General features: G+C 37.7%; 1 protein-coding gene across 42 annotated transcripts in view; it reads right to left on the reverse strand.

Annotated features, from left to right (window-relative positions):
- EPB41L2 (erythrocyte membrane protein band 4.1 like 2) overlaps nt 1–22106 on the reverse strand; it is a 109880-nt gene that overhangs the window by 11188 nt on the left and 76586 nt on the right. For 17 of the 42 annotated variants that reach the window (XM_035538451.2, XM_035538446.2, XM_035538453.2 and 14 more), the window contains 9 exons: nt 21655–21752; nt 17265–17437; nt 13289–13470; nt 8869–8931; nt 6548–6694; nt 5303–5407; nt 2381–2572; nt 1178–1231; nt 417–974 (listed from right to left, as the gene is read on the reverse strand). In XM_035538451.2, the coding sequence (XP_035394344.1) occupies nt 417–974; nt 1178–1231; nt 2381–2572; nt 5303–5407; nt 6548–6694; nt 8869–8931; nt 13289–13470; nt 17265–17437; nt 21655–21752 (1572 nt within the window). The remainder of the gene's footprint in view (nt 1–416; nt 975–1177; nt 1232–2380; nt 2573–5302; nt 5408–6547; nt 6695–8868; nt 8932–13288; nt 13471–17264; nt 17438–21654; nt 21753–22106) is intronic. The other 25 variants (XM_035538479.2, XM_035538476.1, XM_035538482.2 and 22 more) reach the window with 5 other exon arrangements.

Raw genomic sequence — 22106 nt, forward strand, 5'->3', positions numbered from 1 at the left:
ACAAAAACTGCAATGGATGTTTTCTAACTCCAATTGCCAATAATTTTCCAATTACAATTACACGTCATCAAAGTGTCAAAAACAATTGACAAATAGACAAGACAGGACTTAAAACATTAGAAACATAAATAATATGTTATGTATATGTATATAAAATAATGGGGAGATAAAAAGGAGATGGCAGTCTTCAAAAGGTTTGCTTTACTGGTGATTCTCACCCAGTTATAGCAAAAAGCCAGAAACCATAACTGAACGAGACAGTTTCACTGCTCATCAGTGGTTTCCCCTTCCAAATGATCTGAATCTTGTTGGATGCCAGAAGAGCTGGAAGAATAGGAGAAGAAGAAAGGCAGGTACATTTTCATCCAAAGAAATATCTCTGTTTAATCTAGTCGTCAAACTGTTCTACCATTTACCTCAGAACAACAAATTATTTGTGGTGCAACATCAATGTCAACATGAGACACATCTCCATTGAGTTTGAGCTGTTCTTCCTCCTTTTCTTCACTTAAGTCTTCCTTAATTTCCTCTGACAAATTCTTTTCTTCTGTAGGTATGATAATTGCGTTTTCCTGGAACGAATCTTCAGCTGTAACTTGTGTGCTCTCAACTGGTACAGTTAGCTTACTGCCTTGTGGCGCGGCTTCCACATGCTGTATTTTTTCTTCAAGTTCTCTGCTTTTCACATCTTCTTCTTCTTCCTGTTCTTCCCTGATGACTTCCTCAATTGCCCTATGATGTGGTTGGTATTCTCCCACCTCTTCATCCTCACTCTCACTACTACTGCTGCTGCTACTATATGATGGCAATGAAGAAGAGTCCTTTTTCGATAGGTGTTCCACCTTACACGTTTCCCCAGCATCAGCTGCAACTTGCATTTTCCCTTTGTCGGTTTCGTCTACGACTAGTGTTTCTTCTATCCCAACCTCTGCCTGCTTCTTCTCCTCCACTATGTCCAGAGTCTCATGTGAACTCTGCACAAAAAACATGGATGAGGAAAAACAAAAGTAGAACATATGAATAAATGAAAATGACGGAAACAAAATAAGCTGATGGCTGGTTCATGTCATATAGAAGACAAAAGATGGTTGTGATGGTTAGCTGAAAAAGGAAGGAAAGAATGAAGATGGATTTTAAGAGTTAGAGCCAAATTTAACTATGGAAAAATCAGTAGAACCTTATCAGCATTGCTGACTCCAGTGCGAGTCCCTTCTGTTCTGGAAGCATGTCTCTGTGAAACAAAAAGCAATCAGAGGACAAAAATCAATGCATAACCCCTTTCAATAGCATAACATTCTCCAAGCAAGCTTTAGGAACATATATACATGACACTAGACAGGTACTGTGTACTCACTGTAAGACTCACACAGAACTATGCCCCTTTCCTTCTACTTCATTGAAATATATCACTCAAAAGTAGGTAAGAATTATGGATGTTATTAATTGGGATAAGAATTTAATTATGAAAGACTGAAAAATAAAAGTATGAATGCACAGGTCAGTGATGCTATTGAGGCCATTACTTATCTCAGTTGAATTTGGAATTAGAATCATAGAACAGCTCAGGTTGGAAGGGACCTTAAAGACCACCCAGTTCCAGTTCCAACCCCCTGCCATGGGCAGGGACACCTCCCACCAGACCAGGCTGCCCAGGGCCCCATCCAGCCTGGCCTTGAACACCTCCAGGGATGGGGCATCCACAGCTTCTCAGGGCAGCCTGTGCCAGGGCCTCACCACCCTCTGCGTAAAGAATTTCCTCTTAAATTAGGAATACATAATATTATAATATTATGGGTAAGTCAAAATAAATAAATAAAAAAAGCTGCATTCCACTATCGGTTTATCATCAACACAAAAAAAAACCTTTACTGTAAGATTTTATTAATTGTTCATCTTTGGGAGGGAGACTGTTGAAGCTTGTACGTTGTCAAAATAGCAGTATGTGACTACCAAGATGATCCCATTAGGATTCAAATGATGAGATTAAGGCAACTGTATTAGTATTTATTCCACAGCAAAATGATTTATGATGGATATACCTGAAAGCTCACTGTTACGCAGTTTTTTGATCTCATATATTTTTAGAAATGTAAATTCGAGTTCAGGCAGCAGGAACACAAAATCAAACACCATCTGTGACTTAATCCTAGCTTGTACAGCTGTTCACCGAGCACAGCGCCTACACTGCAGGCCGGCATGCCTGGCGATGCTCAAACACCAGCCCACTGCTGCTTCCGATGCGCAGCGAGGGGAGCACGAAGCTCCTCAGCTGGATCTCCTCCGCAACCCCCGGGGAGCGAGCAGCTTGCCGCCTCGGGTGCGAGGGCAGCGGGGTGCAGCCCCCCGGTATGTTTAAGTTTATTTAAGACGGGGAAGGCACCTGGGGCGTCGGCGGGTCGGGCTGGGCCGGGCCCGGGCCCGATGCCGAGGCGGCGGTGTCGGAGCCGGTCTCGGTCTCTTCCCCCGCAGCGCCCTCTGCTGGCCCCGCGCGGGCTGCGGCGAAGGGCCGGGCCGGGCCGGAGCGAAAGCCTTCTTGGCTAAATAAAATGGACGTTATCTCTTCTTCTAGGCTCTAGACAGTTAGAGAAGGGAAAGGAAAGAATTAGCCCGTGGCGGACAGAGCGGCAGAACCTACAGAGGACAGGGCAGGCATGCGAGAGGACACGACAGAGACAAGGATTTGCTTCGGAGTATCCTGCACAAGCACAGGTGCACAGCAGGTGCTCCAGCTGAGGGCAGAACATGGCAACACACAGCTATGACCACAAGTCACAGGCATGCTCTCATACTGTATGCCCACCACACATACTTTTGCTCTTCATTTTACACTATAAACATTAAACACATTTAATATTTCAACAGATTTCCTAACCAGAACAGTTTACCTGAACAGTCCTGTATTTACTGTTCTCAGCACATTCTAATTCCCATTTCTGGAGCTTCAGGTACTCAGGTATATTGGCTTTGAATAACACGCACCCACAATGCTCAGAGGAATTTACGCATTAGACCTTTTAAAGGCTGCTTTCAAAAGCTTAAAAGAAACAAACTGAGCAAATGTGCACTGATTAAACACTGCTTTCAAAAGCCTTTCCCATTCTAGTGGGAAAACTGTTATTCAAAAATACGTACAAGGGTACGTTGCTTTAAAGCATAAATTATGTTTATAGCCAGATCTATTTTCTGTAGTACTAAGAATCCATATAATAAAACAAGCTTTTAAGATTCATATGGGTACAAGGCTCTGAAAAAGCTAAGTTTTTATTTATTTCAGTTTTCCCTCCACAAGCTCTTACAAGTAGGAAGTTAACATAAAAAGCCAATAATGCAACAAATACCTAACACGAACGCAACATACATTTTGCCAACATTAAATAACATACATTTCTCTCTTAGAAAATGGGAACACAGACAATCAAGGTAGAGAAGCATGTCAGAGAAAAGCCAAAATACCATGCAGATAACTGCTATAGGGTGGACTTATGTGCTAGCAATATAGAATCTAAACACTTATATAAGTTACACCATGCTACTGTGCATACAGTACTACACATATGGCACGAAGAAGATCAGAAAAGGAAAAGAAAAAGAGCTTCAATTTTTACTTTTTTTCCCTACGGTAAAATTTAAAGTGTATTCCAAAGGTGGCTAAGAAAATTTTATGGGAATGAAGTTGATTAAATCTTCCCTTATGCACCAGGGCAATGTATTACTCCTCATCCCCACTTTCTTTCCCTAGTTCACTGCACCCAGTAATGTTAATCTATTAATAGCTTGCATCAAAAAAAAAACTATGATCATGATGCTCCTTCTACCATACACTCTGGCACCACGTGTTTTCTAACCACTCAAAGCAGTAAAGAAAAAAAATTTATTTTTGTATGTGGTCAGACTGTATGCATCTCTCTCCACATATGTATAATAATTAAAGACAGGCACATGCCCTCATCTTCTTGTGTTTTACCACCATCAAATTTTTAGGTCTTCTAATCTTTTAAAAGGAAAACACCAGTCGCAATTTGCTTCATAATGTAGCCCCTGTTCCCTGGTGGGACATTTAGTACTAATTACTAAATGTATGGATAGAATTGGCACTTTTGAATCAATTACTGTATTTACAACAATGCATCAGCCTCTGAAGATGCTTAACTTCCTGGCAAAATGTCTTCTAGCACATAGGCACATACTCTGACATGAAATACTGTTTATAAGCAGAGGAGGCTGGGCACGGGGATTAAAAAGTGATGATTCTAGATAACCGTAACTTTATAAGGTAGCCCATATGTTTTGTGACATACATATCAATGCATCGCAATTAAGTCACAGATGCTGTGCATTTGTGGGAGTACAGTGATACAGGAATACAGTGGTACAAATGAGATATATCCAAAGTAGCATTTCTTATACACAGAAAATGACTTATTTGCAATTATTTTCACTGGAGCAAAAGCAGGAAGAAAAGAAAGAATACTAGCAGTGGTGTCCTTGCTTTATTCTTATCTACTGTCCAGCTATCATTAAAGATAGGCAGGAAAACATACCTTCCAGGAATAGGACTGAGAAACATCTAATAATACCAGGAAGTTTAAAATTGGGGGTAACAAAGAACTCCACCCCAAACTTCTTATCAACAAATAATTTGGGATCGAAATATGCTGTAACCCAAACCTGCTTTTATAGATGTTATTGAAATAGGACTTACAGCTTTACAATCGGTTTTACCTAGGTGGTAGAAAATAGTCCAAAAGAAATGTAAAAAAGCAACATCACAATTGCTACACGTCATCACTATCCTACCACTAGAAGTCCCACTGATTATATTGTGCTTTTTCACTGCATAGATGTTAAGCAGCTTAGGAGGGAGGAAAAATCCCCCCCTTTTCCAGGATAAAAGAGGTACAGAAGCATGGAGGTACTTGGAACCTGGTTGCATTTTACAGCATTATTGATTTGAGTAATGATTACATAGTAAATATGTGAAAAAAATTCTTGAAGTGTTAAATAACCACAAACAATTATTTCCATCTCAAATGGAAATACATGTTTTGCTCTCATCCAAATCACATAAAATACAGTAATTTTCCACCCAAGAAGTGTTCTTTTTCAAACAGGAGCCATTCAGAACTTCACAGCCAGTTTAGTGTTTAAGCAGAACGTTGCTGGCATTCATATATACAAATCTTGCTTTACAACTTCTCCTTTCAGTACTGACATCAGGAAGAAAAAAATAGAAAAAGAAAGAAGCGCCCCAGCTAGCCCACAGCAGATGCAGCAAGAAGGCAGTAGATTTCAGGGCAGCCACCTTATCAATTTCCTCTGGTTTTGTTCCAGCAATCCATGGCATTGCAGTCCATTGCTTCTCCTTCCCAGGCAGTGTTTTCACTTGGAAAATGTGGTCTCCTTTTTTCTATTTGGTTTTCATTTTGTAAAACCAGTGTAAATCAACAAGCAATGAGACAGATACACAATACACATCAACATAAAACCAAACCATCTGAAAACAACACAACATACTACATGAGGGGAAAAAATACAAGGATAAAAGAATGCTATTTCGAAGGGCCTCGACTTCAACACAAAAAAAATCAATGTAGAAAATGCACACAAAAATTAAGTTACGTTTTTATATAAATGCCTGTTTTAACTGAAAAGATATTTGTAATTATGAAGTGAGACAATGTATCTCATACATTTGAAAATTTGTACCTATGCATATATCACTACAGATAGGGATATTAATGTAATACTGAAAGATAAGAGGAATAATTTTGTTGCAGTGGGGAGGGGGTAGGTATAACAGTGAAAGAAGAGGATAATGATAGAATATAAACTAATTACTTTTGAGGATTGATTTGCTGTTCTACTCTATAAAAGAAACATATGAAGTAACAAAATTAAAAGTTTAAGAACAGCCAGAGCAATTTATTTGGGTGTTTCCCCCCCCCCCCCACAAATACATAGGATGGTATTTTTGGAAAACAGTTTTCCAAACTGCTGTTTCAAGGTTCAGTCACAAAGGAAGTATAGAGAAAAAACAGGTAAATTCATTTTTACAGACTTTTTAGATACTAAGGTGAAAAAATTTTAATGAATACACTAAATATGTCCTGAGGAAGTCAACATTGTAAATTAAATGATTGCGTAAAGTCCTTCACAAATGACACAGGTCAGATAGCTGTTTATGTAGAGGCTGCTAAGAAGAGTTAAGGAGAAACAATGAGTGAAATGTTCTACTGTTGCTGAAAAATTAACTCCATACACCTGTGTAAATCAATGAAATTTAAGCTGTCCTCAAAACAGAGCAAAATATTGCCATTGCTTCCAACTTTTTCTAGTGATTCTATTCCAGCTGTTGTAGAAGAACAAAATCCCACACATTATTTAAAGCCAGGTCCAATGGCAAGTGTTAAAAAGTTAACATATACCTAGTATAAACAAATATTACATTAGGCAAACAAAGATTTGATGTAAAGGACAACATGCATTTACTCTATTGTCTACAGGGTTGTATGAAAATGCATGCGGACAAGCATCTGCAGTGACATACCCCTTGTGTCTGTAGGGACAGAGGTGTGATACGCCGCTTTTCCCACTCATTTGGGCGTGGTTCAGGTGTGGATTCCATGAAATTGCGCTTGAGCTCACTAATGCTAGCCTGGTGTTTCAGTAAGTCATCCTGGGTCTTATCCAGGTCCTAGCAACCCGCAACGTAAAACAAAGTAGGACAAAACACGACAACAAAAGCAAACATAACAGTTTAAAATAATAAAAAAGAAAAAAGAACCAAATCAAGGAAAGTGCCTTGTGTCTAGAGAGCTTAGAGAGCTAGCCTTCTTTGGAGCACCTTAAAATCCAAAAGTTTAAGGCCATAAGGTTTTGTTTGCAGCCACTAATACACTAGTACTACTACTATCAAATTTTAACGCAAAGGAAAGATAATGCTGTGTATAGTTATTTAACAGAAATAATTTCATCCAAAATATGAAATTATTGCTGTTTCAAAGGGCTAGTCATTTCCAATGATTGCTTGCTTTATTGCAGAAGTCACATTACTGAAGGCAGCTGTAAGAAAGATAACATAAGGAGCATTATAAAAATGCATCTCTCAATACCATGAGCTCCATGAAAAATGCTTATTTCTGTGAGGATGATACCACAGGGCCAAATATGCAAGCAATTAACACCTGCTTCACTTCAGAGGGCCTCATTGTGCCTATCACATAGGCCTAGACATATTGGTAAAACCAGATTTAAAGACTTAAAGACTTTTCCACATTCGACAATCTGACTGCAGATGCAGCTGTCAAGTATGGGTGGGTTTTGTGCATCTCATTACCAAAGAGGTGTTTTCTCTAAATTGTACCTTCCAAGGCAAGCACCAAAGGGGACACCAGAGCATCAATGTCAAGTTATATTTTATTATGACCCATTGAGGCTAAGATAGAGCAATTTGGATCAAAAAAATTGTCAAGTCATGAAAAATCCCAAACCAACACAAACTTAATTTCTGATGTCTTTTCATTTGTATATTCAACACCAAGCTGTTATTGGTGCTGCAAATCTATTTCTTAATTCTGTGAATCTTCAGAGATGCACTTAGTACATTAAGAAACTTCCCACCTTCCGGCAATTCACTAAGTTAATATTTTTACAGGACCAATGTTTCACTTTTAAATTAGGATTAATAAGCAAGGGATACTAAATATGTCCCCCTAAAATATGTTTTTAGGGCAAACTAAAGCATTATACAAAGAATATTCCATTATACAACTGAAGCTAGTGACGATTCTCATATCACAATTTTAAAAACTACTTTGCCTTGACACAAGGCATGTTTCCTGGACTTGATCATAGCAAAGTTATGCAATGTACACGTACAGTGCTTTAGTAAGTTATACACAAGCAAAGTTTGAATAGCGATCAAAAGCTGCGAAAAGCCAAAAAAATATTAGTTTTGATTACTGTGATCCACATACCTCCTTATTACCAAACAAAAATGATTTTTTTTAAGAAAAAGACAGTTTGTGACAAAAGGAATTATTTATAGCCCCATTTGGATGAATTAAGTTAAAGACATCAGTAGGACTCTGCATTTTCTTCAGTTTCTAGCTTGTGTTATTAATAACAAGTTATATGATACTGATTATAACTATAGATTACTCCAGATTTACATGGAAATTCTTCAAATAAAAATCTCTACTTCAGTGACAAATAATAGTACTACACATTAAAATACTGTTCAAAGCTCTTTGCTTTTGCTCATTGTCAGTAAGAACCAACTTTTAGCGAGCAAGAAATGCTTCCATTTAAAAAATGAAAAAGGCAAACATATCAAAAACATTTCTAAGTACTCACTTTAAAAATCTGATCCTTACATATGTTTCTCAAAGCTCCTAAAAAATCCCTGAGTGTCAGAGCCAGAATTAGTTTTTCCATACTTCTACCACTGGTTGTGCCTTATGTTCATCCAGGTAACACATTTGATAAAGGTTGATTAAACTGGCGAAAACCAGAAACCCTGCTCAACAGAAGATGCACACTTGAAATAGCAATGTATAAAAAAAATCCTGTTTAGGATGATGAATGGGCCTAATGTGTTTGATGTATCTAAATAGGGCTATTATTCCCAGTTGCCACATTGAAAACATCTAGCAAAAATACACATTCAATATTCAAGCTGAGGGTTTTGTTTTGTTTTCTAAAACTTTCAAAAACTCAGAAACTAGAATCATAACATGCAACATTTCCAAGCTGGTTTTCCCCATGCATGTCATGCACTGTGTTCATCACAGCCTGCAGGTGACCTCCCATCCCATGCAGCTTGGCAGCCCATGAAAAGGGAAAGTGTTTCTTATATTATATACAAACCTCCAACATTAAATTGCTATGTCTGACATAAATATTTTCCCCGTCTACTCTCAAGGAATTGCTCTGCGAAATTAAGTCACATAAAATAAATTCAAATCAAAATGAACATAAAATGTACCAGCAAGAAAATGTAAAATAAATTAAATAAATCAGACAAATACAGGAAATAAAACGGTACAGTGAAAAGGCACTATTTAGACAAAAAACCATAGAAATGAAACGTAGTTAGGGTGCTAACTAGGCAGCCAGCTACAGCCAGATTTGATTGTAAACTAAACCAACAAAAAATCCACCATGCACCTTCTGCTGTGCTTTCTACTCTTTGGGTTCCTCCAATGTAAGAACATTGTGAATTATCAATAAACATAAGCTTACAGAATAACAGAAGCTTTATCTCTTTGTAAATGCTGCAAAACATGCTATATTTACAGACCTTTCCTGTTTCGGCCCCAGAGGTTGAAATTATTAAGCGACTTGGGTCTTCCTTCACCTATGATGTCGTAGAATGGCTGAAGTAATATTTGGCATGTGGCATGAAAAATGGAAGTTTTACACTATGTCCCTCTATTGCTGTACTTTTCAGTGTTATCTCAGATGGATATTTAAGAATGCGTAATGGAAAGAGATGATGTGTATAGTTTCTATGGTAAAAGCCTTAACCCCTGCAACGAGTTGATGGGAAGATGGAATTTAATGCATGATTTATTTTGGTTAAACAGTCTAGGATTCAACTCACACACCTAAAAAATGTATTTACAAACTGTCTTGTTATTTTTTGATTATTTGAGCCTCTCCACTCCCCTCTTATAGGTTAATATATACTTCCTCGAACTGGAATGAACTCTGTTGGAAATGATAGCTGACCTTCATTGCCTACAAGTATTCTCAACACCTTAAGGAAAGGCATTCTTTAAAAAGCAAACCACCTCCCAGCCTTCCCAAAGGTACAAATACCAACTGCTCATCTTAGGAAGAGTCAACACTGTGCAAGTACATACATCTGAGGAGTGGTTTACTTATTGCATGTACGGTTGCATTTTATATTGTGTGAATGCATAAATACTGTGGTATAATACTGTATTTATTCATTTCTCGCTTTTCTGTGATTCTATTTTCTGCAAGTTTATTTTATGAATGGATTGATTTATGTCACAGAAAATTAAGAAAATCTTTAAAGTCTTGTTTTTCATTATAAAACAAATTAGTGTTTTTAATGATGTCATATTTAACATATTTTTAATATATACATTGTATTGATTTAATCAGTTTAAACAACTTCATTAAGTGTGACATTGGACAAACCCTCTCCTTTTTTGGTTCTATAATATTTTTATATTTCCTTTGAAGATCAAAATAAACCACCTTTTTTTCTAGCATGGTGTTGCTCTAACATGCACAGCAAATATAGGGAAAGGATGCATTTTGTCAACTATTCCAGATGATCAGAGCAACGTATTAGTACGAAAGAGGCTTCTGTACAGCAATTTTGAAAGTGTATTTCAAAGAAAGTTCAGACTTCGGTGATTAAGTCTGACAAAACCTGCAATCCCAGCTGATGAATCAAATCAGTCTCCACTTTAACTACTGCTAGAGATTACTGAAAGCACTTAATGTTTTAGAAAGACTCAACTTTGAGCAAACCCTTGTAGAGCAGAAACATCTGAAATCCAGAACAACAAGAAGGTGATTTTTAAGCATTGACTTTTTTAAACTCAGCTTTAAGGAACTTCACTTTTCAGATCTTAACAGAACTTCTGAGACATGCGTTACAAAGTCAACGCACTCAAGAGACATGCATTTTAACACACAAACTGATAATGCAAACAGCACAAATTTTTACTGTTACTATCTAATAATAATTGCAGATACACTATTTCACAGCAATTCCAGTATTCGGATTTATGCGCTCTGAAACATTTTGAACTACAAGCTACGCTATATTCTAATGATAGTGAGCTACATATAATGAAATTATGCATGCTGTGTGAATTCAGGAAAACAAACGAACAAGAAAACCCCAGCTAGCTATTGCCTAAAAATCCCGGAATGGCAGTTTTTCACAAACGAGAGAAGTTAGAAAGAGATGCATGTTTGTGTGTGCCTACTTACATTTATACAGGTATGTACATACACATATCCCTGTCAGTGTGTAAAACTGAGGAAGCCTCTGGGAGAGCTAGCATAATAGCTATGCACAGTGTCAACATTTAAGCAACAGAATTACACACCTCCTCTTCCTCTGCTTTGTCATTCAGGTCATTGTCATAAGAGGCACTAAATGAAGTCGCCTTAGGCTCCAGGTAGCAGAGGGACAGAGCGAGAGGAAGGGAAAATGTGAGTGAAAGAGGAATAGACTGGAAAGCAGAGAGAAGCAGCACAAAGATAAGGAGAAAAGAGGGGATGAAGGAAGGAGAGGTTATAGGAACATAGTGCTGAAGGCCAGGTGGGAGGAAAGAGATGCAAATATCAGGAAGGCTAGGAAAACTAATATAACCATCCTCATCAAGCAGCGAGCGGAAACTAAAAGAAAAGCATTTGATATAGCTGAATGAGACACACAACTCAGTGTTTTTGTAGTCATTTTTAAGGATTTTTCCCTCCACAGCAGGGGGGCCTTGACTAGCAGGGGTTCTCATAGATTCAAAGTTATTATTTGGTGAACCTATTTTATTTTTATCATGATCTGGTGTTTCTCTCATGGAATTACACTCCAAGATGTCTGGAATGGTAAGGACAGGCTCCCCAAGGGGATCTTCCTCTGAAATATCTGAAAGCATGTCCATCTCAGGGATAGGTGACAGGTTTGTGAGATGGGATGACACAGAATGGATGGGTAGTGATGGTGGGTGTATGTGAGTGAGCCAAAGAAACAAATTCTGTGCACAGTGGAAAATGAAAGTACAACAAAATGCAAGTTTGTAGGCACAAAAAGAAGGAGAAAAGAGAAATTATTCGTTAGTGATTTTTTTTTTTTTTACACACTTTGGGATACCTCTACTAATGCAATAGAAATGCCAAATAAAAATAGAAATCCCTTTGTGTTTTACAAACAGTCAACTTGTTTATTTTATGGATTATGAAACTGAACCCATTATGAACGTTTTGTTCTCCGGCTGTAAAGAACTGTGCACTTTGGAACTGTAATAGTCACTTACAGCAGATGGAAGCAGACAGACATTCAAAGCTTTGGCAGAAAGGTCAGGGCACAGTGCAGTACATGAAAGACAAGCTGGCACTGATTCTCAGGTTTGTAACCATTTCCTCTAAGACTTAAAGAGAGCTTTAGGGGGAAAAGAAAGCTGTACAGAGAGTTGGCATGTGTAACAAAACCTTACTGATCAGCTTCATGGAACAACTTCCCAAAATACTGTGGTTTTTTTCCTCCCTTTTCTTGATTAAAAGATTGAAAGATACTGCCACTTTGGAAACAAGGGAGAAACATCATTTTACCAAGCCCAAAGTCAAAACACAGTAATTTAACCATTTTTCTCCCATCAGAAACATCTGTGTGCGCCTTTTCCTAGACTAATTCCAAATCATTTCAGCTAGCTAGCAAACAACAACAAAAATGCAACCACTGATATTTGTTCCCTTCCTACACTTGAATGTAGTAGGAACATGTAAGATGTATGGATAAACTCAGCAGTCCAAACTTCACCCTAGGAATCGAAAGGATAGCTAACTTCCAAAAATGTGTGAAAACAAAATTATTTTAAATATGGAAGAAATTTCTGAAGAACTGCCAGAAATAACAGAAGTGATATCCCAGGGAGAAGAGCAGCAGATTATATCACATAACTCCAAGGTTTGAGGTGACACTCTGGAAGGAAATTTTTACATGAAATTCTACAAGATCTAAGTTCAAATTTTTGACCCACTTCCACAGTAACTCCAACACACAAGACAAGTAAACGGTTGTTTGCAATAAACAGACCGAAATACTCAACTTTCCATATAAATCTGTACCTCAGTTCAACATAGTGTTTAAAGGATGAAATAGTTCTGCAGTAACTACTAAAACAAGAAGATTGTCATTTATAATTACTTAAAAGCAGTCATAATATACCCAGATTCATATAGCACATACAACTGTGGATATGCTAACAATTTTTAGGTCTAAACAAACCAAGGAATTGAACAAAGTACCATTTACCCTTTGAAACAGTTTTCCAGAACTCAGTCAAGCTTCCTGAAAATTCAAGTTATATTTATAGCACTAAAAGAAACCCAGAAACTCAGAAGGTTGCCTTTATTTTCCTTATATATACACTCCAGTTAAACCTACACAAAATACTTGACAGGTTTGTTCAAATATTTAATATGGTGTTCTGTGTGATGCTTAGAAGTGATAGGCACTAAATAACCACACATGCACACACACCACATGAACAAATAATCTTGGTGCAAACGAAAGCCATACCTTTCCATCCTGAGTCAACTCTAACTGTGGAGTTTTGAGCGGGCTCACATCATCTTCTCTGCCACCTTCTTTCAACTTGCCTTGCCCAGCAGCTTCAAGGTCAATGATTTTATCTCCTGCAGACTGCCTTCCTGTAGCAGGGACATCTTTTAGCAGACTTTGGTCTGAGATACCCATAGGAGCTATTAGAGAATCAAATAATTTTGGTTAATTGGAAATAAGTTAGAACATTTTGTTTTCAAGACTTAACAAAATGATTTTGTGGTGATGTCAGCAATGAGGAATACAGGCTAGTTACTGAGTGACAACAGTTTTCAGCTTCTTGGCTTTACACGAAGTCTATGGTTCTTACTGCACTGATGTGAACAGCAATGCCCCCTTGTCATATGTGTGCCTACTATGCAAGGGGAAAAAAATCAAAATCAAGTAGGTATTTAATTATCAAATTTCTGATTACTCATAGATGGCAATTTAAAGATACAGTTCTTGGGACTGTGTTAATCACTATAACAAAACAGAAATAGGTGACTGTTTCTGTGGAGATTCACCATACTGAAAGGACCGTTTTAATGCAATATAGAAATATCTATGCATATAACTGTCACAGTATTTTTGTTGTGGAAGCTTAGCATTTTTCACGGTTTTTGGCACTGCAGAAACAGCCCAATGAAAGTAAGACTTTTCCTCCCTACATGCCTGCAAAAAATGGAAGGGGGAAATTCACATATATATATTCAATATATTCATGTAACATAAACAACAAGAGAGTGAAAGGCCTTTGCTTTTTTCCCCTGTTGTGGTTTAACCCAGCAGGCAGCAAATCACCACACAGCCATTTGCTCACCCTACCCCATCCCTCTCTGGGATGGGGAAGGGAATCAGGAGAAAAAAAAAAACTTGTGGATTGAGATAAAGGCAGTTTAATATGACAGAAAAGAAAAATAAATAATAATAATTATGTGAAAAGCAAGTGATGCACAATGCAACTGCTCATCACCCGCTGACCAATGCCCAGACTGTCCCTGAGCAGCCGGTACTCCCCACCCCAGCCAGCCACCCCATATATTTGCTGAGCATGATGCCATATGGTACAGAAAATCCCTTTGGCCAGTTTGGGCCAGCTGTCCTAGGTTTGTCCCCTCCCTCCCAGCTCCAGCTGCACCCCCAGCTGACCCACTGACAGGACAGTGTGGGAAGCGGAAAAGTCCTTGGCTTAGTGTAAGCACTGCTCTGCAACAATTAGAACATTGGTGTGTTGTCAACATTATTCTCTTCCTAAATCCAAAACACAGCACCATACCAGCTACTAGGAGGAAAATTAATTCTATCCTAGCCAAAACCAGGATATCCCCTCTTATTTGATTCAGCATTTGATTCAGCTCATTAGAGCAGGATGGCTTTTTTCTTCTTTTCCAAATAAGGATGGCTGGCTTGGTCAAAATAGTAGGAATGGAGTACAGGAGAGTTCATTAAGTTAAGCAGCCTTAAGAAGCATAACTTTGATATAAACTTCATTCATTTAGTAATCTTCTGTAGAACGTTCATATGCCCCCGAAGTTTTGACTTTACAAAGCCAAAGCACTGAAAGTTCAAAAAGGCTTTTCTCTGAGAATCTTTGAGGGATATAGTTTTTGATAACAGTCTCAGCCAGATCCACATCAGAGGCTCTCACTTAAACTGCTGAGAAGCCAAGGCCTCCTAATGGCAAATGTTCAGTTTTGAAGGTTAGGCTTTCAGGTAGTCTCTAATTAGCAAGTCTGCAACTTAAGCTTCTGATCCCTTCTTGAATGGCAAATAGAACACTTCTTGGGTATATGTCTCTCAAGTTCCACAAGGGCAAGAGTAACTTAACAAATCACAGAATAATTTAGGTTGGAAAAAACATCCAGAGTTCAGCTAGTCTGACTCCCCTGTTCAGGGCACGTCTAATTAGACCAGGTTGCTCAGAGACTTGTGTAGTTGAGTTGTGAACATTACCAAAGTATTTCAAAATAATTCAGTAAATAAATCTTTATTTCTAACTGAAATTTCTTGTGTCTCAAACTTGCGTCTACTTTCCCTTGTCTTATTGCTGGGCACCTCTGAGAAGAGTCTGGTTTCATCTTCTCTATACCTTCCCTGTATGTAGACTGGGATATCTCCCCACACCCTTTTCTTAAAGCTGAAGGAGACTATACGTGTCTCAGCTTCTCTACATACACCACGTGCCCCCAGCTCTCTGACCAGCTTGGTGGCCCTTCACTGGGCTCACTGCAGTACGTCGATGCCCATCCTGTACTGGGGAGCCCAATGGTGGACACAATACTACACATTTGGTCTCAGAAACTACTGAATAGAGGTAAGTAATTGTTACTTTTAACGGGCTGGTCATGCTCTTGCTAATAGTCCAACAGAAGCTGGCCTTCTTTGTTATAAGCACACACCGCTGACTCACATTCAACTTGTGCACTGGGAGCTCCCAGATCCTTTTCTGCAGAGCTGCTTTCGAGGCAGTCGCTCCTGCAGCATGTAGTGGTGTATGGTATTATTCCACCTCAGATGCAGGAGTCTGCATTTATATTTATTGAATTTCATTACAATTTCTTTCAGCCCATTTCTCCAGCATGCTGAGGTCCCTCAAGCAGGGGTGCAGTGAGGTTATTAAGACTAACTCAGAGAGATGAAGTACTCAACTGCAGATACTTGGGAGGAACAGTGGTACTGGACATGCTGTTGTCCAGGAAGAAGAGGCAGGGATTCAGTGTGCACTTTCCAGGATTTCTCCAGTTTCGAATGTACACTCACAGAATAACCTACATCTGGACTACTGCCTGAAGAAAGGACAGGATTTTATTTTGCATGACAGTTTAAAAAAAACTATTACAGCACAAGAGATCCCCTGAAAGGCTTGCTGAAGCAATCCCTGAGAGTTGGGCAGAACTCAAATTGTTTCTAGCCAAAATAAACTGAATCAGACAGTTTATACTGATGTAGTGACAAGTCTTTTGGTTTCTACAAGGATTCATCAAAAGCTAGCAACTCATCACAAGCTAATAGATCACACGCTTTTGCCTCTTATTTTTGCTTAGGTCTTCAGAAGGTAACAATATGTAGGTTTCCCAAGTAAGAGTCCCTTGCTCATTTGCCCCAGTACGGAAGAATGAAGATTTGGAAAAGTAAAAATATTCTATGTAAAACATTTCTGGAGAAAATAAGATAAAATTAGCTTAATTGTAGCAACACTCACACCATTGTTACAGTTCACTTTTATTCTAGTAAAGTTGTGTATGCCTGAATCTAAGTCAAACTGTCATTTTTATGAAGATTTTTTTAATGTTGTATCTTTCAGAAGCAATTTAGAGTAAAGCATGTGCTTCTACGTCTCTTGCACATACTACTGATATACTTGCCTTTGCGAAGTCTGTCTGTTCCCAGTAAAGGAAATCAGAAGGTATTTCTGTTTAGTCAGAGACCAAATATCAGTATCCACACATTTTAGATATTCGTACAACCTGAACAGAAAGCTTGTGGGCTGAACATGGAAGTAACCAAGAAGCACATCAGAATAGCAATACACTGAACAAAGTTATACATAACCAAAAGAAACTACTTGCTCTACCTTTTCTACTTTGGCACAGAGAGACACACCCAGGTCAATAATGCCACTGACCATACAAGTCTAATCAACAGCATATAGTGCATACCTATCTAGTAAAACAGATAGGAGTATTGAAGTACATGTCTAATTTAGAATGCTCCATATTTTCACAGCAGTGCCATACAATTTAGGCAGTGACCGAACTTACTGCTTAACCTAAAATTGATATATAAGTAACAGAAGTAGCTATTCTTCACTCCACCCATCAGAAACAGAAATTCACAAACTTGTCAATTGATATTTTAGACATCCACGATGTCACCAATTTTAAATGTCACTCAGAGCAGTGACAACACACAACATAATCATTACACTGAATAAGTATGTCAAATTGCATACCTCCATCAAGACTTCTGGAAACACGTTTGCTTGAAGTGCGTTCAAAGTATGGAGCTGGTCTGTCTATGAGGTTGCTAGCCTGTCGTGTCTGTGCTTGTGTACGTCCACTGTAGCGAAACTTAGAACCCAAGGTTAGAAACTTTGCTTTTGGAGGCTGTTCTGGTGATAGAAGTCTAAAAAGCAAATATGGGTAAAGTCAATTGTAAAGGCTTTATTTTATCTATGTAATGAGGTACTTTAACAGTACTTATTATATTACAACTTTAGTTCACTAGGCATGATTTGTGCATTCTAAAAAGTGATTTTATCATAAAATCTGAGAACTTCTAAAACAAAGCGTATTATTTAGTATTTGCATTTAGAGTTGAAGTGCTGATGATAATTACCACGTTTTCCACAGTATAACTAAGCAAAATCTTTATCTTTTGATGCTATCTAGATTAAATGGCATTTTTTCTGGATAGCTGAGGCAATTTCAAGTTTATGGGGAATACCTTTCAGATTTTTCTCCTTAGAACATTACTTGTAGGGGAAACCATACACACCACTTCCACTGTCTTTCCTATATTCTGAGGTACCAATATGGCAGCTGCTACTCCTCAAAGTTAGGGAGGGAATGGTGTCCCAAAGCTGCATAGCAGGCTGAATCAAGTGGGAAAAAAAAAGGCTCACATGGATATAGAATTGTCACTCATCAGTAAGAAGTTTAATAAGCTAGATTCAAACCCTGTTTTATTTACATTGTGGTTTATAGATTTGTATAAGTTGATGCTCTCCCTATATAAGGAGAGTGGGGAAAAAGGCATATCATGAAAAGGGTGAAAAAAGATTCAGTTATGAGTAGTATTAATGCTGGATATGTATGTTTGTACCTTTGTACTTAAGTGTTGGAGTCAGTGTCAGAGAAATTCCTAGTAACAGTCCAGCAGAATTTGCTACTAGATATTCTGCAATTTTCTACCAGTTTTTGACATTACATGAATTTAAGTGACAGGTCCTCTAAACCTCCCTGCATTTCATTATTAAGACCTCAAGTTCTCATTCTATACCCTCACTGCTTATACTTTCTGCTTTTGAAGTCTGAGCCATCAACTTCAACACAGAGGGTACTGTTTCTTCCAGTACCATCCTTGTTGATGGACCAACAGTCATCACTGTAAGAACTCTTCTCAGTCTCAGCTTCTCTAGAAAGGTCTTTGATGTTTCCCCTGAATCAACATAGTACTGCAAATACACTCTTATCCAGCATGGGAGTCTCCGTGTCCTATTCTCCCTCTGAACATCAGCTTCTTTCAAGCAGAACCAAGAACTACCATGCCTATCGTACTTAGGATGGCACAGATGTGCCAGAGAGACATAGGATGCTGACTTCGTTCTACTCTTTTGAACCATTTGCACAGGGAATATCTGTGACAGTGGAATCAGATCCAGAATATATTTAGACAGTTTCCAATAGTGGTTTCTGAAAACTGACAGTCATTTTAAAGATACTTCAGCAAAACTGGAGGATTTTCAGATACTTTGCAAAAAAAAAAAAAAAGACTGGTGAGAGAGGTAGAAGGCTACCATTTTCTCTGAGAGGAAGTTTATATCTTTGCAAGGGTGCTAACAAGAGGGATCCAAATCACGCATGCCTACAATGCATACGCATCCACCTGATTCCTAATGGGTTCCAACATATTTTAAAAGAAAACAATTCTCAGGACAGACTAGTCTACCCCTCTGCACTAAGGCCACATATAACAAAGTCACAAGTATCGGAAGCTTCACTTTTCTTGCTTCTATAAAACAGCCTTATGCAATCTTTGTCACAAATATATTTCTCCACATTATTTCCAAAAGAGAGTATATTATGCATTATGAGGAAAAAAGCTAAGAGTGTTTTTCCAAGGTTCCTTCTGTTCTTTATTTCCCAGTCTTGGCAAAGCCACTAACTGCCATTTTTGTCTTCCACCCTGCTGAGAAAAACTTTTAATATTTGAATGTGGAAAACACAAGATAAACAGTTACTTCCTGATTAAGGGCATTTGATTTTTTTTTTTTGTATTAGAAGTTTAATTACATAAAAATAACTGAAGACTATATTTGCATCATTTTAAGCATACTGGGGACACGCTAAAACTATCTTGAAAAGTTCAAATAAGACATCATAAAGTAGAATTATAAGCATGTTTTGGGTAAGATCTAGAGCTGCAGACTAAGCTTACCTCAAAAGATTAATGTAGGTATATATTCTGACAGTATTTCTTAAAGCAAGCTATTGCTCTTTGAATACGTTACTGGAATCCTATAAGGCTGAGCTGATACAAGCAAATCCAGTGCCTTCTAGTTGTCACTTTCAGTATAGTTCATTGCAAATTTCTATAAATGACTTCACATGCTCAGTGAATTTCCCATACTTTATAAGAAGGTGGACCTTAGTGCAATTATTATTTGAGAAAAACTGAAACATTGGAAAGACAAATAATACAAGGATTCTTAAAATGTTATATAGGGCATGCTGGGAGGTCTGGAAGCTAAAAATGTACATCTAGATTTAATACAATTTACTGTGGTACACATGAACAATACACACGAAATGAAAAAACTATAGCTTGCACTGTAGCAATTGCTTCTGCCGTTTATCTTTGGAGACAGAGCTGGATTTATTTTACTGTTTTTAAACCAGGATGAGAGGTTTTGAGGATTTTCTGTCTGATGACATCAGTGGAGTATATGGATTTTACAGAATGGTTGAAGTATATGTTACATAATTCTTGTCATCATGTCATGCCTGATTAGGAAAAGCCACTTCTGATTGGACTGAAATCCAATTAATTTTATTATGTCAGAATATCTGTAGTAAGATTATCTGATGCATATTAATACTCCTGAGAAGTTTTATATTTGCAAATGGTAGTTCTCAGTTTAGGATTTTTGACTTCCATGAGATTTTCTTCTCCATTTAGGTCCATTTTATTACTGTAAAAATAGGAAATGTAGTTCATGCAGGCCACTGCATGAATTATTTGAAAAGCATTAATGTTCTTGCCATTGCAGAAAAGAACTGTATGCCATTTGTGGTAACAGACATCACCAGCCAAAGCAGACTTCAAATTTTGAAGAAATATAGAATGATGGGCTATTTAGGTTAATAAACTTAACTAAGGAGTTATAGTAAGCATGAAAAAAATAATCATTTCAAATTAAGTGTTTTTAAATTAAGTACTTTGATTGTCAATCTCAACATAAACACTAATATTGCATTCAACTATATTCTACATTCAATGATAATCTGAATCCAGAAACTGTCCAATGAGACAGTTCTACATATGAATTGTCTAAGCATCATGTTCCTCAAGTCCTCTGAATATCTCTGCCTAGCACATATGTTCAATTTATACCTAGAGTGCAGCGACAGGATTGGATCCATCTTAAAACACTATTTTTTATTAAAAAAGTTACTGAAGGAGAAAGCTGAACCCTTTACATGCCCTTTTTTTTTTTTTTACAGTGAGAAACCTAGATTCAATGCCTATTCAATGCATAAGAAATTCAGCCTAAATCTATTACTCCTGAGCTGCATGGGTACATGCACTCCTTCATGGAGATTGTGCTATTATAAAAAAAGAATGAAGATTTTTCAGATTACTTAATGCTGGAAGTAGAAAGAGAAACAACTCTGTTGTTAAAGTAGTCATTGACAAATAGACTGTAGTTTCAATAATTGATTCAGAATTGTGCATTTGGCAGTTATTGAGAAAAGTGCAGAGAAAATTCTAAGCACTTCTATGAAAGTGCTTAAGGACAATACTCTCAGACACATGGTCCAATTTTTTGGGTGGTCCTTTGGGGATTCAAGAGTTGGACTCAATGATCCTTGTGGGTCCCTTCTAGCTTGGGATATTCTATGATTCTAAGCTAGGGTTTATTACATAAACAAACAGCACTCTGTTCATTCAAGTGATTCTCTGTTCTTTAAAGAATGACTGTGAACTCAGTCCAGTTTATAAACAAGCAAAAATTCAGCTGTAAGCATTTAAACAGCAGAAGATACTGAAAAAACTGCAGTGAATAAAGATTAACTGTCAAACCCACAGCTTCTTTTGAAGGAGTCTATTGGCTCTCTAGCTTGTTCTGAAAAGTAGATCTCTCAGTAAATACTATGTATGATTACTAGTTTAGTTCCATACTGGTAGCATGCTGAAAGTTTAAATGACACTTATTTGTACTTCAGACCTTCAGAACTGGTAATTCCATGTCAGTGACTCGTAGGATGTCTTCTAAGAGGTGTTAATAGAGGGAGGATGTAGGGGAAAAGAGGGGATAAACCTTCTCAGCTTTCCTCATATCCTTTCAAAGAAAGATATGAGCATACCTGGCAAAATGGGGGAAGCAGAGAATTATTTACCTGAAGAAAGTATGGTGCTCCACACAAACCTTCCATAACCTTTTAGCAGCCCGGTGGTTTGGCAGTTTGAACCCAATAGTGCTCTCAAACTGTTCCAGCTGGAAAGAATCCACAAATAAATTAACCTATTTCCTTAAGCTGGCTATTAACTAGAAGGCAGAGTTCAGATAATTCCATTACTACAACAAGCAGTAATTCTCCTGTCATAAGAGGTTGTAAGCCTTCAAAAATACCAGTTTCCAGCCTTTTAATATAATTATACTGGGTGGGCTAGTCATGACAGGTAATAAACACATTATCACTTCCTATCTGTACTAATGACTCTTCTGAGAAATCCAATACTACCTTCAGTGTTCCTTGCTAATTTTTTGACTAGCAGCCCAATACACTTTTAAACTGCATGAAATAATTGTACTGCAGTTTGTGCTGCACATTTTCCTTGGATTCAATAC

This window comes from Cygnus atratus, chromosome 3, assembly GCF_013377495.2.
Source record: "Cygnus atratus isolate AKBS03 ecotype Queensland, Australia chromosome 3, CAtr_DNAZoo_HiC_assembly, whole genome shotgun sequence".
NCBI classification, from domain to species: Eukaryota; Metazoa; Chordata; class Aves; order Anseriformes; family Anatidae; genus Cygnus; species Cygnus atratus.